The sequence below is a fragment of the Orycteropus afer genome, unplaced genomic scaffold, assembly GCF_000298275.1.
Source record: "Orycteropus afer afer isolate SDZICR_OR568_19922 unplaced genomic scaffold, OryAfe1.0 scaffold00584, whole genome shotgun sequence".
Lineage (NCBI taxonomy): Eukaryota > Metazoa > Chordata > Mammalia > Tubulidentata > Orycteropodidae > Orycteropus > Orycteropus afer.
The window spans coordinates 1,156,415-1,175,812 of NW_006922171.1; the positions used below are offsets into that span (position 1 = coordinate 1,156,415).

General features: G+C 39.7%; 1 protein-coding gene across 1 annotated transcript in view; it reads right to left on the minus strand.

Annotated features, from left to right (window-relative positions):
- Positions 1 to 18,873, minus strand: part of FREM1 (FRAS1 related extracellular matrix 1) — a 212,180-nt gene extending 193,307 nt beyond the window's left edge. The window contains exons 1-4 of the mRNA XM_007956225.1: positions 18,634 to 18,873; positions 11,182 to 11,276; positions 8,279 to 8,580; positions 6,073 to 6,269 (exon numbers count right to left, since the gene is read on the minus strand). Coding sequence (XP_007954416.1) covers positions 6,073 to 6,269; positions 8,279 to 8,580; positions 11,182 to 11,276; positions 18,634 to 18,873 — 834 coding nt within the window. The remainder of the gene's footprint in view (positions 1 to 6,072; positions 6,270 to 8,278; positions 8,581 to 11,181; positions 11,277 to 18,633) is intronic.
- Positions 18,874 to 19,398: the final 525 nt, after the last annotated feature.

A 19,398-nucleotide genomic window follows, 5' to 3' on the forward strand; every position in this document is an offset into this window, starting at 1 on the left:
AGGGTTCCAATCCCTCAAAGAATGTGGCTCTTCCCAGGATGTCCCTGGATATCTTGGAAGCAGGCCACACCCCTAGGGAAACTCCCCTTGGGCAGACTGGCCACTCAGAACACAGTCATCTGATCCCATCATGGGAACAACCACACAGAACTGGGGTCCAGCCAAGTTGACACACAGCTCCAATTATCATAGACAGCAATAAATTCATATTGTCAATAATTACACTGAATGTCAATGGATTAAATGTACCACTCAAGAGATGGAAAGTTGCAGACTGGATACAAAAACATGAACCATCAATATGCTGTCTAAGAGAGACATACCAAAAATAGACTAAAAAAGCAAAGGTTGGAAATAGATATATCAGGCAAATGGCAACCAAAAAGGAGCAGGAGTGGCAATATTAGTTTTTGATAAAATTGACTTTAAGACAAAAACCGTAAGAGACAAGGAAGGACATTATATAATGATTAAAGGATTGATTGAACAAGAGGACATAACCATAATAAATATTTATGCACCCAATGAAAGAGCCTAAAATACATAAACCAGACTCTAACAGAACTGAAAAGACAGATAGATAACCCCACAGTCATAGTTGTTGTTGTTGTGTACCATCGAGTCGGCCCCGACTCATAGCGACCCCTCCTTGGGTTGCCGAGGCAGTATCACTATGGAAGTAGATTGCCCAACCTTCCTTTCGAGGAGTGGCTGGTGGGTAGAAGATTTTGATACACCACTTTCAATCACAGATAGAACTGGAAAGAAATTCAGCAAAGACACAGAAGAACTAAACAATACAATCCACCAACTTGACCCTATAGACATGTACAGAGCACTTCACCCAATATACGTTCTTTTCCAGTGCACATGGAAGATTCTCCAGGATAGACCATATGTTAGGTCATGAAGCAATCCTTAATATATTTAAAAACACTGAAATACCGCAAAGCATCTTCTCAGATCACAATCCTATAAAATTAGAAATCAACAATAGGAAGATGAACGGAAAAAGAGAAAACACATGAAATTGAAGAACACCCTCCTTGGAAATGACTGGATAATAGAAGAAATAAAAAATGAAATTAAAATATTCCTTAAATCAAACAAGAATGAAAACACAACATACCAAAATCTTTGGGACACAGCAAAAGCAGTGATTAGAGGCCAATTTATAGCAATTAATGCACACATCAAAAAAGAAGAAAGAGCCAAAATCAACACCTTAACCCAACATCTCCAACAATTAGAAAAAGAGCAGCAAAAATGCCTATAATCACCAGAAAAAAGAAATAATAAAGATGGGAGCAGAAATAAATGAAACAGAAAATAGAAAAAATTGACAAGTCACTGGGAAGTTTAACAAAGGAATAGAGGGGGAGTGCGATGTAGTAAATTACATAGTGTGGCTTTTCTAGCCATAAGTCTTGGTAAACTCTGTGGTGGAATTTGCCGTGAGCAACTGAGTAGCTCCTGATTGTTAGAGTTATCCACCTGGGGTATTTCTGTTGGGAGCAACACAAAGCAATCTTCTGAGTAGTCCGCACTCTCTCAGGTGTATAGAATTCTGATGTGGAGATTGCTTGCTTTGGTCACTCTGCCAGGCTCAAAAGGAGCCCTCCTAGAGGCAGAAGGAGTCTCTCTGACTGCTGGTTGAGAAAGATGTGCTGCTGAGAGAAACAGGCTTCTGAGAGACATGAGAGACACATGCTGCTGAGAGAGAGATGCAAGAGACACACACTGCTGAGAGAGACACTGAGAGACATGCACTGCTGAGAGAGATTGAGAAAGACTGTTGGCTGAGAGACAGCAGGCTGAGAGAGACTGAGCATGTTCCTGAACTTGAAGCCTGTTGCTTCCCTAATAAACCCTGTAGTCTGTGAGTTCTGTGTGGCCACTGCAGTGAATTATCAAACCCAGCAGAGAGGTGGTGGGTGCTGTGGGAGGAACAGTTGGTGTCAGGGTTTTTGAAAGGACCGGAGGGAGGCGGCAGGTCTGGCATCACAGGAAAGAGCCTTGGGCTATTGATGGTGATTCTGTCTCTGTCTTAGGGGATTAGAGTAGGTCAGAAGATACAGCCTCCCTGCCCCTTTGGCAGAGAGAATACAAATAACATGAATAAAAAATGAATTGGGTGACACCACAACAGAACCAACAGAAATTTAAAGGGTAATATCAAGATACTATGAAGAACTATACTCCAACAAATTCAAAAACCTAGAAGAAATGGACAGATTTCTAGAAACGTACTACTTACCTATACTAACAGAGGCTGAGGTGGAAATTTTAAGCAGACCCATAACAAAAGAAGAAATTAAATAGGTCATAAAAAAAAAATTACCAACAACAACAAAAAAAAACCCTGGCCCAGATGTTTTCACTGACATATTCTATCGAACATTCAGAGAAGAGCTGACACCAATCCTACTCAAACTATTCCACAACATAGAAAAGGATGGACTCCTCCCAAATTCATTTTATGAAGCAAGCATAACCTTGATACCAAAATCAGGCAAAGATATCACTCAAAAGAGAAACTACAGACCAATATCCCTCATGAATATAGATGCAAAAATCCTCAACAAAATACAAGCCAACAGACTCCAACAACATATCAAAAAAACAATACATTATAACCAAGTGGGATTCAGACCAGGTATGCAAGGATGGTTCAACATTAGAAAAACAACCAATGTTATTCATCACATAAATAAAACAAAGGAAAAGAACCATATGATCATATCAATTGATGCAGAAAAGGCATCTGATAAAACCTAACACCGATTCCTGATTTAAAAAAAAAAAAAAAACTCTCAGCAAAATAGGAATAGAAAGGAGATTCCTCAACATAATAAGGGACATATATGCAAAACTAACAGCCAACATTATTCTCAATAGAGAGAAACAGAAACCATTCTCCTGGTGAACAGGAACCAGACAAGGATGCCCTCTATCACCACTTCTATTCAACATTACATTGGAAGTCCTAGCCAAGGCAATAAGTCAAAAAAGGAAAATCAAAGGCATCCAAACTGGTAAGGAAGAAGTCAAACTATCCATATTTGCTGAAGATATTATCCTGTACATAGAAAACCCAAGAGATTCAGATAAAACAAACTACTGGAAATAATTTAGAGATTTAGCAAAGTGGCAGAATACAAGATTAACATACAAAAGTCAGCTGGATTCTTCTACACCAGGAAAGGGATTGCTGAAAAGGAAATCAACACCATTTACAAAAGCTACCAAAAAAATAAAATACTTGGGAATAAATCTCAGTAGGGACAAAGAAAACTACAAATCACTACTCCAAGAAACCATAAGATATCTACATAAATGGAAGAACATACCGCACTCATGGATAGGAAGATTAAACATTGTGATAATGTCAATACTACCCATCTATACATTCTATGTATAACCAAAAGGCTGGAGGTTCAAACCCACCAGCCACTCCTTGGAAGGAAGATGGAGCAATCTACTTCTGTAGTGATACTGCTTCAGAAACCCAAGGAGGGGTCGCTATGAGTCAGATCAACTTGACAGCACATAACAACAACAACAACAACATACATTCTATGTAATCCCAATCCAGATTCCATCAGTATTCTTTAAGGATATGGAAAAAAGCAATCACTTATTTTATATGGGAAAAGAGATCTCAAATAAGCGAAGCAGTATTAAAAAAGAAGAACAAAGTAGGAGATCTCTCACTCCCAGGTCTCAAAATCTACTATACAGCCACAGTAGTCAAATTGGCCTGGTATCGGTACAATGACAGACACAGAGACCAGTGGAACAGAACTGAGAACCCAGAAATAGATTCATCGACCTATATGGTCAGCTGATTTTTGACAAAGGACTGAGATCCATTAAACGGGAAAGAGATGATCTCTTTAACAAATGGTGCTGGTAAAACTGGATAACCATTTGCAGAAAAATGAAATAATATTCATACCTCCCACCATACACAAAAACTAACTCCAGATGGATCAAAGACTTAAATGTGAAACCTAAAACTGTAAAGGAGCCCTGGAAGCGCAGTGCCTAAGACACTTGACTGCTAACCAGAAAACTGGCGGTTCAAACCCACCAGCCACTGCTTGGAAGGAAGGTTGGGTAATCAATCTACTTCTGTAGTGATACCGCCTCGGAAACCCAAGGAGGGGTCGCTATGCGTTGGGTCCAACTCGATGGCAAATAACAAAAAAAAAAAAAAAAACCTGTAAAGCTCCTCAAGGAAAAAATAGGGGCATATTCAGGGGCCCTAATTTATGGCATAAATAGACTGTTAAGCATAACTGAAAATTTATAGACAGCTGAAGATAAAATAGATGAATGGGACCTTCTAAAAATTAAATTTTTATGTCTTTCCAAAGACTTCTCCAAAAGAGTCAAAAGTGAGCCTACAGATTGGGAAAAAATATTTGGCAATGACATATCTGACAAGGGACTTATCTCTAAAATTTATAGAAAACTCCAACACTTCAACACAAAAAGATTAACAATATAATTCAAAAATGGGGAGAAGACATGAATAGACACTTCATCAAAAAGGATATTCAGGTGGCCAGCAAACAAATGAATAAATGTTCACAATCATTAGCCATCAGAGAGATGCAAATCAAAACAACAATGAGATACCCTCTCACCCCAGCACTAATGGCAAAGTTCAATAAGACAGAAAATAACAAATGCTGGTGAGGATGTGGACAGATTGGGACTTTCATACACTGCTGGTGGCACTATCAAATGATACAACCACTGTGGAAAGCAGTATGGTGATTCCTTAAAAAGCTGGAGTTAGAAATACCATTTGACCCTGAAATCCCACTACTATGCATATACCCTAAAGAAGTGAGAGCCAGGACAAGAACAGATATGTGCACATCCCTTTCATTACAGCACTATTTACAATAGCAAATAGATGCAAACAACCTACATACCCATCAGCAGAAAAATGGATAACCAAACTATGATACATATACACAATGGGATACTATGGAACACTAAAGAATAATGTAGAATCTGCAAAAGACTGCATAATGTGGATGAACTTGGAGGACATTATGCTGAGTGAAATAAGTCAACCATAAGAGGACAAATATAGTATTAGCTCATTATTGTAAAAAGTCAAGGAAAGGTTTATATATGGAAGGAAACTTTCTTTGTTGGTTACTAGGGTTGGGAGGGGAGGGGAGGGAATGCTGCAGAAAAAAAAAATGCATTGACCCATTTCACTTTAGTTTTGTGTATTTCACTGTACATAAGTTATATTTCAATTAAATGTATTAAAACAAAAAAGAATTATCTACATAAATGTAAACTGGTAACAGTTAATCTAAATACAGATGAGAACGTTAACAGGCAGAGAGCCTCAATTAATGGTAATGAAACAATATGGGTAGAGATAGAATGGTGACACAATATAAAGTATATAACCAGTGTTATTGAACTGTTCATTTAGAAATTGTATGTTTGCTTGTATATATTACCATCAAAAACAAATAATTTCTTTTTTTAAATATAAATTCTAAGGCTGAAAAGTCCTTTGGAGGTGTGCTTCCTTAATGACCAACTCTCCATCCCAAAGTCTGGAAGAGTGAAAATGACAGAATCTATTACAACAGTTGGATTGAAGTCCTCTCTGCCAGTTTCCCTTCATCTTGCAGAGTGGGTATGTGAACTCCCTAACTTCCTCCAATAGGTAAAAAGAGGTTCTAATAACCAAAGAGGAAAAGAAGCATTGAAGAGGTGTTACAATAGGTCAAATGCCAAGCTGAAGAATACTGAAGGGAAGTAAAGAAGGAAGTTGGCATATAACTAGCCCGATTCTTTGCCATATTGTATTAGTTACCTTAAAGGTAGAAAAGGGCCAGAAAAAGGAAATTAAATGCCAATACTATACATATTGGCAGAATAGGTGCCTACAACTCCAGTGAGTCATGCAGTTCCACCCACAATAGCACGAGGACTGCTCCCTGGCATGGAAGCCAGCAAGAGGCCCCCCATGGTATTGGCTCTCTTACTTTGGACCAGCTATGGACAGATACACGCAACTTCAAGCTCTACCTTGTATATGGTTTTACTCCTGCTATCTGTGAGATCCAGGCGGATGGAGATATAGTCAATGTTGGGTGAAGGGGGATACAGATGTTGATATCGAAGACCCATCAGCAGGAACTCCTCACAGCTTACTTTGAGACTTCCTACTTTCTTCAGTCCTATGGGACAGCTTCCACCTGGACACCTCAGTTCTGTTCCCAGTCCTAGAATACACAACATTGGATCAAGACAGTCACTGGAACATAGAGATCGTGAAACTTAAAAACAAATCCTCCCTTCTATGGATATTTATTTCCTTTGTCCATCCCAAGAAATATTGATGTGCACCCTCCGACCATTCACTGAGTGGGTTGCCATTAGTCTGAAAGCTTGTAATTAAGTTTACTGAAAAGAATAGGTGGCTAGTTGTCTCACCAGGTCCTTGATCACCAAAAATTAAAATGAGAGAAAAAAATAATTCAGTGTATTTTCTGGTGCTTGGACATTAATGGCAAAGAGACCAGTAACTCTCTGAGGCTTTCCACAATCTAGCTCCAGCCTTCCTTTGCAGTATCAGCTTTCATAGTGTCATCATACAATCTCTAATAGACTGTTCTACTTACTGAAATTCCCTATTCTGCTTGTCACACACTCAAATTCTGCATGTCCTTCCGGGCCTAGTTAGTTTGCCAACTAAATTCCTCAAAATATTTTTTGACCATCTGAACCAATCCACTCTCTCCCTTCCACTGAAACCATAATTGTCTTTTTACTTATTTATTTATTTATAAATACATCTTATTGAAATATAATTTATGTACAGTGAAATACCATGATTGTCTTCTGAATAGTTTGCACATCTCTTTCCAACTAAATATTTCATGCTTGTGGGGTATATGATGTTCACAGGCCACATACTGTGGTCTCAATTCCCTGATGTACAAAATGGATATTCTACTTCTTAAGCAGGAGTAGAATGGTGGTATAGTGCCTAAGGCATTAGACTGCTAACCAGAAGGTTGGCAGTTCAAACCCACCAGCCACTCTGCAGAAGGAAGATTGGGCAATCTACTTCTGTAAAGATTTACTGCCTTGGAAACCCATTGAGGATCTCATTATGAGTTGGAATCAACTCAATGGCAGCTGAGTTTGGTTTTTGGTTTTAAGCAGATGATTGCGAAAACTAAATGAGATGACTTATGCACAAATGTGTGTTTAACTGTAAACTTCTGTCCAAATTCAAGTTATCCCTTATATATCTTTATCTGTCCTTAGTAACTAGAACACTATTATGTATTTGTTGTTGTGTGCCATTCAGTATATTACAACTTGTCCAGACTGTATAGGACAAAGTAGAACTGCCATATAGGGTTTTCTTAGCTATAATCTTTACAGAAGCACATTTCCAAGCCTTTCTTCCACAGTGCTTTTTGTGTGATTGAACCACCAAAGTTTAGGTTAGTAGCTGATTGCAAAACGTTTGTGCCACCCATTGACCTATGACTGATAATGTTGTTGTTGTGTGCCATCGAGTTGATTCTGACTCTTAGCAACCCTATAGGACAGAGTAGAACTGCCCCATAGGGTTTTCTAGGCTGTAATATTTATGGGAGCATATGCCAAGTCTTTTCTACTGTGTATGAACCACCAACCTTTCAGTTAGCACCTAAGTGCTTAACTACTGCACCACCAGGACTCCTCACTAACAACAACAGCTAACAATTACTGAGCACTTATATGAGTCACACACATTATGTGCATGTGATCTCACTTACTCCCATTCTTCTAACACCCCTGTTGTTGTTGTGTGCCATGGAGTCGGACTTGACTCATAGTCACCCCTCCTTGGGTTTCCGAGGCAGTATCACTACAGAAGTAGATTGCCCAACCTTCTTTCTGAGGAGGAAGGTTCAAACCCACCAGTCTTCTGGTTAGCAGTCAAGTGCCTTAGGCACTACGCTACTAGAGCTTCTTCTAACACCCCGAGGGATAGCTTTATCCTTTCCCATTTTGCAGAGACTTTGACAGGTTAAGTAATTTGTCTAAAATAACGCAGAACATAAATAGCAGAGGCAGTTTTCAAACCCAGGACCTTCTGATTCCAGAGTCTACTCTCTTAACCATCATATAATATTTTTTCAATTAGCTAAAAGTTTTATGTAGTAGTCAACTAAAACTCTTTGTCAAGGTGGAAGATGACTATTTATAGTTATTTTATTAAAACATATCATACGTGACTCAGGGAAAAAACTGTGTGGTTGATCTCCACGAGGTTCTTCTGGCCCAGGCTCCACCAGGACCATCTGGCCATGAGCAGGTAGCCAGGTTTCTACAGGGTCCAGCCTGACAGTACACTCCAGGTTAGCTGCCCGATCATAGTCAAAGCTGAGCAAGTTCTTATCAATGGCACGGGACAAGTCATAGAATTCAGACACCTCCAGCACATTGTTAGTCATTTGAATGATGTTACAGTCTGGTTCCAGGAGATAGACCCGCAGGATAAAGGTTTCTGTGAAGGTATCTGTTTCGGTAAATCTATGGAGAAAATGGAGCAAAAGCAATATTTACTGGTGTACAGATACTTCTGATATCCATCTACCTGGCTTTGGCCTTCACAAAATTTGTATATCAGGTAGAGTTTGGATTCTGTTTCATACTCTACTCACACCTCCCTTCTCTTTTCCCTTCTTCCATTTCCCTTGGTGACAACTTCTTTTTCTGCTACCTCTCCCTCCAGGCACCTTTCTTCAATGCCTGCTCTCAAATCAATCATCCATATGGATATTTAATGACTGCTAAGAGCACAGAGTCTCACTTCTATGAGAATCTGAGTGCATATGTAATTTAAGAGGATCAAGCCTGTATAATTAATGGATTATATTCGAGCTAGGGGTGAAAGGGTGGAGGGATTTTCTGAAGCATCAGGGCCTTTCTGCTGTTCAGATACACCACCACATGAGTGGTCATTTATAGTCTAGTTGAGGTACCCAGCTCAGTGTTTGGCACAAAAAGAGTATTAGCAATTATTACTTCCACTCACTCCATCCTCTTAATGACTTAGTATCTAGGGTATTTTCAGAGACTTTAAAAATGGCTTGTCATTCTTCTCTAAGAGAAAAAATTAATGAGTGATGAGTGTGTGTCAACAATGTATTCCTAATTGATGAGCTTTCATTATAGCCACATTAGGCTAATTCTTTACAGTGTCTCATTCAAGAGGCATTGTTAGTTCCATTTTACAGATGAGAAAATAGAGGCATAAAGAGGTTAAGTGGCTTGCCAAAGAGGCTAAAATGAGGTATAAAGGAAAAAATCATGTTTTCTGATCATCTGTCTCCAACTCCTCTGCATACTCCCTTTGTCCTGAAGATGAAGACCATTGACAGTACCTCTGACCCTGCCCTTAATTCATACTCCTCCATCCTCTCTAACCTGAGGAAGAAGTGGGAGCAGCCAAAGAACATCAGTTCTTCTAGCCCTTCCAGGATATTTCAAATTGTTCAGGCAAGGTCTTTGAAGTTAGTTTGATTTTTAACTCTACAATCTTGGAAAAGTCTAACAGTCCCATGCCAATTTTAGAGTTTCAAAATGGATCCTTAGGTGTTGTGATAGGTTGGATTGTGTCCCCTAAAACAAATGTTCACATCCTAACCCTTAGTATCTTTGAATGTAACCTTATTTGTAAGTAAGATCTTTGTTCCATAAACCCAGTGCCATTGAGTTAATTGTAATTCATTGTAGATGAGGTCACACTGACTTAGGGTGGTTCCTAATCTAATGACTGATTGCTGTCCTTACAATAAGAGGTAAATTTAGACACAGAGATACAGGCACCCACAAAAGAGAACACCATATGACAATGCAGACAGAGTGATCTGTCTACAAATCTAGGAACACCAAGGATTGCAGGCAACCACCAGAAGCTGGGAGAGAGGGAGGAAATAGATTCTCCCTCAGAGTCCACAGAAGGAACCAACCCTGCCACACACATCCAGAACTGTGCGAGAGTACATTTCTGTTATTTTAAGCCACCTACTTTGTGATATTTTGTTATGGCTGCCCAAGGGAAGTACCACAGGTGCCATGTCAATTTCTGAGCACAGCACTTGTTCAAGTTTCTCTTTTGGAACCTGTCACCTATATCACAATTTTCAAACAATCTTTCTTCTTATACTGTGAGCACCAAAAGAGCCCATGTATTCTCACCTCTCATAAATGTTTAAAGAATGATTCTCTGTTCCAGTGCCTTCTACAAAAGTCTTCTGCACTAGTGTACAGCTTCAGAGAAATTCATACTGAGGTATTTTAGCCAAGAGCAATAAAAACTAAGTAAAGGCCTCTGTAAAGACCTATCTCTACCTACACTGAGTTCTCAGTTGCTTCTACAAAATCTATACTTCAATACCATCACCATGAATTTAAGTTTAAAATGAATTTTTTATTGTGATATGATTTATATACAATAAATTCACTCTTTTAAAGTATACAACTCAGTGGTTTAGCATATCTATAGTTTGTGCGACCATAGTTGTTGTTAGCTGTTGTCAAGTTGCCCTCCCTGACTCATGAAGAACCTATGCACAAAACTGGACTATTGTGATCCATAGGGTTTTCATTAGTTGATTTTTTGGAAGTAGATGACCAGGCCTTTCTTCCTACTGTGTCTTAGTCCAGAAGTTCTGATGAAACATCTTCAGCATCATGGCAATACACAAACTTCCACTGACAGATAGTATAGCTGCACTTGAAAGGTGCTGGGTGAGAATCAAGCACAAGTCTCCCACATGAAGGTGAGAGTCCTACCACTGAACCACCACTGCTTACTATGCGAATTGTCTAATTCCAGAACATAAGTGAGGATTAGAACACCAGAGAGACCGTTTAAGAGCACTAAAGGAAAGCAGGATAAGGCTAATAACCACCACAGAAAAGCCCCAAGGAAGATGGTAAAAATTCAGGTAATTGAAAGTTGGCTGTAGTTCTTGCCTCAAATGTTTAGGTCTCCAGTTTCTAATGAGTACTTTCTAGTTTGGAATCTCGTAATGCCCCCATGATGATACTTATCCACAGAAAAATCCCTGAACCACATAGAATGCTTCTCTGGCAAAGAATGAATGATGTTATTTTGTGGCTTACCTGTAAAGTCTAAGCTTCACTGTGTCTTCATCAAGAATTGGGCAGCCATTGTGAACATATTTTACTTCGTTTGGAAGGAAATGGCAGTCAAATACCTAGTTTACATGAAGAAATGGACAAATATCTGTGAGAAAACTGGTACCAGTTTTTTAATTGTTTTTGCTTTCCACCAGGGGAGTGCTGCCTGGAAAAATTAGGGTCTGTCAGAGTTTTGTATGTAATCATTTTTACCACCACTTCTACCCTACCCCCATGCCCATTCACCATATTGCTCATACAGGTATGTCTTGTTTGATAATATGTAAATAATGAAAATCCAAACAGATCAAGCAGATAAATTGAAGGTAAGTGCTTTTCTAAATAATTATCTTTTTATAGCCTATAAAAAATCCCAAACCAAATCCACTGCAATAGAGTCAATTCTGACTCATAATGACCCAATAGGACTGAGCAGAACTGCCCCATAGAGTTTCTAAGGCTATAAATCTTTACAGAAGCAGAATGCCTCATCTTTGTACTGCAGAGTGGTTGGTAGGTCCAAACTGCCAACTTTTTGGTCAATCACTTTTGGCTTTAATCACTGTGCCAGTGCATGTAAAATATAATTCCATTTGTCCAAATTTTATTTACTCACACTCTTCAGGGGTTCTTATCACTTGAGTTAGAAGTCTCCCTGTGTGCATATAGGCAAAGGCATACATGATCCCTCACACAGACACACTGTATTATTGTTGTAGTTAGATGCTGTTGATTTTGACTCATGACAAATCCATGTGACAGAGTCGAACTGCCTCATAGGGTGTTCTTGGCAATAATCTTTATAGGAACATATCAACTAGGTCTTTTTCCCGTGGAGCTACTGTGTAGACTCTAACCATCAACCTTTTCGTTAGTAGCTGAGCACCTAACCACTGTACCACCAGGGCTCCTATAGTTCTGTGTGTGTGTATGTATAAGGCATTTGACTGCAAACCAGAAGGCTGGTGGTTCAAACCCACCAGCCACTCCTCAGAAGGAAGATTGGGCAATCTACTTCCATAGTGATACCACCTCAGAAACCCAAGGAAGGTTCACTATGAGTCAGATCTGACTCAACAGCAGTGAGTGTGGTTTTGGTTTTGGATATAGAGAAAGAGTGAGCCAACCCTGGTGGTGAAAATCAGCCTAAGAGAAAATGGAAGAAGACCATATGAGATGAGAAAATGGAGAATGACTACATTACATAACTTCCTAAATTACATTACATAAACTTCTAAATCACTGAGAATCATGGCCCAGCCAAGTTGGCACAGAACCTTAACCATCACAGCCAACATTACTCTTGACTTGCCCCTAGGTATTTGTTACTGCCCTCCCTCAGAGAGAAGGTTGGGCAATCTACTTCCATAGTGATACTGCCTCAGAAACCCATGGAGGGGTCACTATGAGTCAGATCTGACTTGGCGGCAGTCAGTTTTTTAGGTATATGTTGTTAATGGCAAAATAGTCAAATAGAAGACTTTTTTTTTTACTGTTGTCATAAATGCAAAATGTGAGTAAGGAGATAATAAGTGAGGAATATGTTTTATTTTTATTTTTTCCTTTTCTTTCTTTTCTAAATAGTGTTTTTTTTTTCTCCTTTTTATTGTGACTTGGGTGAAAGTTTACAGGGCAAATTCACTTTCCATACAGCAACTCACGTACACTTTGTCTCATGACATTGACTGTAATTTCCCACAATGCAACAGTTCCCCTCCCACTTCCTCCCCATAGTTACTTCTTCCCTGTGTCCTTCCCTCCCATGCACTCCTGCCCCCTGCGCTGTCTCCCTGTGCATACACTGTCCTTCTATTCTCCCATGATTGATCTCTCCAAGGAGTGTATCTATCTAACGTAAATGTTTAGCTCATATGCCTGTCTTTTGTTCCAAATAGTGTTTCCTATTCAAAGAAGAAGTCACTAATTATGGATACTTTTGTGGTTGAACATAGCCAATCATGACTCACAATTGTCTCTCATATACTTACAAAAGACTGTTTTTATTTGTTATATAAAAAGAAATAACTGATGAGACAAATGGAGATTTAAAGGCAATTACCTTTATATAATTAAAATAATAGTGAGCGGTGTCACTCACAATTAATAAAGGAATTGCAGAAGTATCTTCTCTTTCACACAGGTTATGACACTCATTCTGCCCAATCTGAATTGGTAGAGGGCTGAGAAATACGCTTTAGGATTTACACTTTGTCACTATTTGAGTTCATGATGTCTGTACCTTTTTACAGCTTCCAGTGTTCTCAAACAACATAATCCACTCTGGGAAGACTACCACTAATACAAATGACTTTCTTTTCCCACAGGCATCATTGGTTCGGTTTCTCTTCTTAATTGACAACGAGGAAGGGGAGAAAGGAAAGGCCTTCCCCCATATCACTGACAAATTGTTGTTGTTGTTATTTGCCGTGGAGTCAGACCCGACTCATAGTGACCCCTCCTTGGGTTTCCGAGACAGTATCACTACAGAAGTAGATTGCCCAACCTTCCTTCCGAGGAGTGGCTGGTGAGTTTGAACCCCCAGCCTTCTGGTTAGCAGTCAAGTGCCTTAGGCACTATGCTACCAGAGCTCCTACTGACAAATAGTTATTGTAGTAAAGACACAATCTGCTATGTTAGAAGAAACATCTGTTTTATGTTTCATAATATGTTTTCCTTTTATAAAAGGCGACAACCATAATTGTCCATAAATTTACTAACTAAAACAAAGGAGAGCTAAATCCTTTTCTAATTACGATCTGGGTTTGTTTTTTTCCACTTCAACTGCTTTTCAATTACAATTTATAATTAAATTGTCACACATTCCTAACTCATTACTTACTTTAATGAGAGTAAACTGGTTCAAACTAGAGGTATTTTTCTCACTGCTGTATTTCCAGCTCAAAAGAGCAAGCTCAGCACTAAACTGGGTGGTTTTCCGCCCAGGAAATTTCTTGCTTTGAATCAGGTGTGAGAAGGGTGAGGAAGGCTTATCACTAAAGCATAAGCAATACATGTGGCTGTGTACCTGGTCTTTTTGAATATATCAAGAGGGGTATCTAAACCAAAGTACTGGTGTGCACCAATTGAAGACCCTTTCCAAATATCCAATAGGAAAATGAACTTGTTGTCCTAAGACAAACTTCAATAATGAAATGAAAACACTAATTGAACAGATGTTAAACAAAACATTTTCTGCACAAATCACCGAAGACTGCTCATTACGCAGCAGGGTGTTGTTAATACAATCATTTCGCAAGAAATGAGTTCATATAAGCCTTGCTTTCAACTTACTATTAAGCTCTATTAAAGAATAATGTTTCCACTTTGTATGTGTACATGCACATTCAGCTATCTCAATTTCAGAAACTCCATAAGAAATGAATGCCTGGGGATGGCTAAACCAGCCTGGATTAAAAACAAGCACAAATTCCAGAAACAAAACAAAAAACAAGCAGAGTTTACCTGGAAATCTTGTTTTTGTTCAAATTACTAGAATGAAAAAACAGGAACAATATCCTGGAAATTTGACAAACAGCACACCATTTCCACCAAGGTGATTCTGACGCAGACCCCGCAGGACAGAGTAGAATTGCCCCCTAGGGTTTCCAAGGCTGTAAATCTTTACTGAAGCAGACTGCCTCATCTTTCTCCAGCGGAGCAGCTGGTGGGTTCTAATTGCTGACCTTTTCGGTTAGCAGCCAAATGCTTTAATCACTGCTGCACCAGAGCTCCTTTGACAAAGTTTTCCTAATCTACAGATTTGCTATAGAAACCTCCACATTTTAATGGACTCCTTTACTACAGAATAATTATTAGAAGATAAAATCACTTACTAGTTTTAACCTTATCGGATTTGCCTCTGGAAATACATACACTGAGTATTCAGGACACAATCCTTTTATTTATTTATTTTTTAATGGGCAACAGTATGCTCAGGGGTCAGTTGTGGCTGTTCAGATCCCTGCCCCAGTTCCAAGCAGTCAAGAGTTGCCCAAGTCAGCTAAGCATTGCATTATTTCTGCTCCTTATTGTCTTTCTGGTAAGTGCCTCTTTGCTTTAAAATCAAAGTTTGAAATGAACATGATTTGGAAGTCTACTCCAATCCTTGACCTTTGTACACAAAAAAGTTTTTACCAGCTCTAGTCACTCAGATCTCTTTTTGCTCCCTAGTGCCACAGAAAAGACCAAATGATGAAGACTATTAAACCAGCACCAAAAATACATGCTAGAGAAAATTCCCTTCCTCTGAGGAAGAGTGTTGTATTTGTTTAGAAGATATATACTTGGGGCAGAGAGAGAAACCCACTCAGAGGCTGGTCTAAGTAATAGAGTTGGTGGTGGTGGTTGTCGTTGAGTTGATTCTGACTTACAGTGACTCCATGTATGTAGCGTAGAACAGCTCCATGGAGTTTCCAAGACTGTGACCTTTCTGAGGGAGATTGCTAGGCCAATATTCTGAGGTACCTCTGGGTGGTTCAAACCAACCTTTGGTTAGTAGTTGAGTGCTTAACTGATTGCATCACTAGGGACTACCTCAACCAAAAAAATCAAAACTAGGAAACAATAAGCCTTCCCCAAATTGCCTTCTAGGGAGATGGCCTGGCTTTTGCTTTTCTCACTGGGGTATTAATATTTGGACCCCACCCTGAGATTGAGTATCATATGCAGGAGGTTTGTTCTCTTCTTTAAATATTGCTCAGTCTCACTTCTAAATAAATGTTAAGCAATTATATGTGTGTGTGTGTGTGTGTATATATATATATATATATATGTATATATGTATGTATGTATACACAGGAGCACTGGTGGTGTAGTGCCTAAGGCATTTGACTGCTAACCAGAAGGCTGGCAGTTCAAATCCATCAGCCACTCCTTTGAAGGAAGACTGGGCAATCTACTTCTGTAGAGACACTGCCTTGGAAACCCAAGGAGGAGTTGCTATGAGTTGGGATCGACTTGCCAGCAGTGAGTTTTCTGAGTATATATTTAGAGAGAGAGAGAGAGAGAGAGAGAGAGCTCTGGTAGCATAATGCCTAAAGCACTTGACTGCTAACCAGAAGGCTGGTGGTTCAAACCCACCAGCTACTCCTCGGAAGGAAGGTCGGGCAATCTACTTCTGTAGTGATACTGCCTCAGAAACCCAAGGAGGGGTCTCTATGAGTCAGGTCCAACTTGACGGCCCATAACAACAACATGTATATGTAGGTTGGAAGGAGCACTCAGTTATTAGTTCATCAGTCTTTATAATACACTCACATAGATCAGTACAGCCCTGGGGTGTCTGCTTTATCAGGGACCTCAGTTACTTTAGGATTAAAGTCCTATGTGGGTACCTGTCCCTCCCCACCAGCAGATCTGCAGTCTTTATGGCTAGGTCGCCATTGCCTACTGACGAGCTTCTCTGTATCACCTCAACAACAACAATAAATAACAACCAAACTCACTGCCATCGAGTCGATTCCAACTCATAGCCACCCCCTTTGGGTTTCCAAGGCAGTAAATCTTTATGAAAATCGATTGCCCAGTCTTCCTTCCGCAGGGTGGCTGGCAGGTTTGAACCACCAAGCACCTGGTTAGCAGTCAAATGCCTTAGGCACTATGCCACCAGAGCTCTTTTGTATCACCTACCCATCCCATTTAGCACATCTGGGCTCCAGGTGTGAGCTATCTCAGTTCTATACTTTTCCCTTGATGGACAGATGCCAATCAAACACACTTGCAGAATGTGCATTATGTTGGGAGAAAGCGGAGAAATGTTAGAACATCCAAGAAATTGAGAATACAATGCCTTAGAGCCTGGGGCCCTCACCATATTTTTTGACCATTTTTAGATGTCTATCTGAAGCTCTTTGACAAAAGAAAATCTAGAGGCAGATTTGAGGCAGATATTGAGTTGTTGTTATATCAGGAATACCCCCAAGGTGGGAGACACACACACACACACACACACACACACAGAATTTTGATGGTTTCCAGGATTGAACTATAACTTTTAGTGATATCATTTTGAGTTAGCATCCATCTAAGTTTCTTTATTCCACCTCTACAACACCTACAACTTTTTAATAATCTCATGGAATATGTTTCTTTAGCCAAATGGAGAAATTAATGTTCACAGTTCAGCAAATGGAGCGGTATATTTTTCCAAAAACAGCAGCAGTACCCATTATATATCCTCCAGAGTGTTTGCATTTGGGAACAAATTTAAACCACATTAGGAACAAGCAATGAAACCAGAAGCAATTTTCTATTGTGCATAGGAATAAATATATAAAAATGCACCTTAAAACCCAGTGAATTAAAAGGTAAATCTCTACCTGCAAAAGACTAACCATAGAACACCTTTAAATAGCAATGTCTGAAGGTTTTGATTAATAAAAAAATATATATTATGTAGACATTTTTAAACAGTATTGAATATTTAAAGTATATTCATGTCTTGTCTAACTTCTCTTATGCAAGAGAATGTTCAAATGATGTTAATTGATGAAAAGTTTGTCATGTTTACCTTTGCAGTTCTGAGGTTACAAGTGCATCTTAAAAATGTCATGAATCTTGATATTTTATTATCAAGGCACACTGGCTGGAAGCGGGTAGATAATTTGGGGCAGGATCCTGTAAAGTGTCCACCTCACATCACAGAAGTGACTGCCCACTCCAAGCCTTAAAAAGCAGGCTATTTTGTTCTCTTTGTTATCCTTTGTTTTTGTTTGTCTTTTTAGTTTCTTTTGTTGTTGTTGTTGTTGTGTGCCATTTGATCAATTCCAACTCATAATGACCTACTGTGACAGAGTAGAAATGCCCCAGAGGGTTTGCTAGGCTGAAATCTTCACAGAAGCAGGGTGACAGGTCTTTTCTCCTGTGAAGCACTGTTGGCTCCAAAACACCAACATTTAGTTAGCAGATGCATGCTTAAGTACTGCACAACCAAAGTTCCTTAAGTTTCTCACAGAGAAAGTAAAATCAGAGATGTTCAAGTCTCTCACCTTCTGCTTTCTCCTTGATAATCAGCTGCTCTATGAGGTCAAGCAGCTGGTAGCACTTATAAGAGTTGTCTTCAGTAAAATTGGAGAAATCTTGTTCATTGTAGATATTATTTTTAAAAATACATATGTTCACATTAGTTTGAATTTGCCTTCCTCCACAGCTGTTAATGTAATTAGGAGTAAATCCTGTTGTTTGCAGGATTATAATCCACAGTCAGCCAAGAACATTCAAAACCAGGTCTTACCTAACATAGAAAAACAGTGTAATCCTCTGCCTGCTAATTGCAACTCGACCGTTTCAAACGTGAACATCTGTTTTACAACAATGACTTTTGATAGGTTGAGGGGAGAAATTTTGCCTCTCTCTGTGCACTGCTCCCCCTCCCCCAACTCTCACACACTTGCATTCACACACATGACAGAACAGAAAGTCTCTGATATGACCTACCTGTGGCATGAGTTTCCCAACCCTCTGGGTAATTGGTTCGTTCATCACCACTTCCACTTTGCAGGTGTCTTTCTCTTTGGGGACAGCAAACTGCAGGTTGTCCCCAGACAGGAAGGTGGAACGGCCCTTCATCACTGTCACCCCGAGGTTCACGCTAACAAAAGTGGGGCTGGCCTGGCCCAAAAGCAGCAGCAGCAGGGACAGCAGGGCATTTGGACCACCCCATCCCAGAGAGGTCATGCTGTTAGGGGGCAGCTCGTCCATCTGATGTCGGACACAAAGGAGGCTTCTGTGCTTCCTTCAACAGGGCCAGCTCAGAGTCCACAGGGCCAGGTCAGGGATCCAGACTGTGTGCCCTGGGGTCTCAACATGCCCCTTTCATTTCCAATTCAGACAAGGAGGCCTTTCAGGCAATCCCAAGGCTTTTAATAAAACTCGCTGATCACTCCTGACAACACTGGCAAGATTAATGTGCCTCCCAAGTGCTTTTCTAATCCTGCAAATGGGAGAGGAAAGAGAGAGACGGAGAGACCAAAAGGTTTGTGAGGCTATTCAAAAGATTGCTGCCAACAAAGGAATCTTTCAACCACTCTATAATTTCAGCTAAATTAAAAACCAATAAACGAACTTGACCTCCAGGCACATCTGAAAGGCCGAGTAGCCATTTCATTACCCTGCTTGTAGCTCCCACTTCCAGACTTGACATGTCCCAATCGGATGTCATCTGTGTGGTCCGAGAGGAGACTGCCGACCTCTTTACAAAAG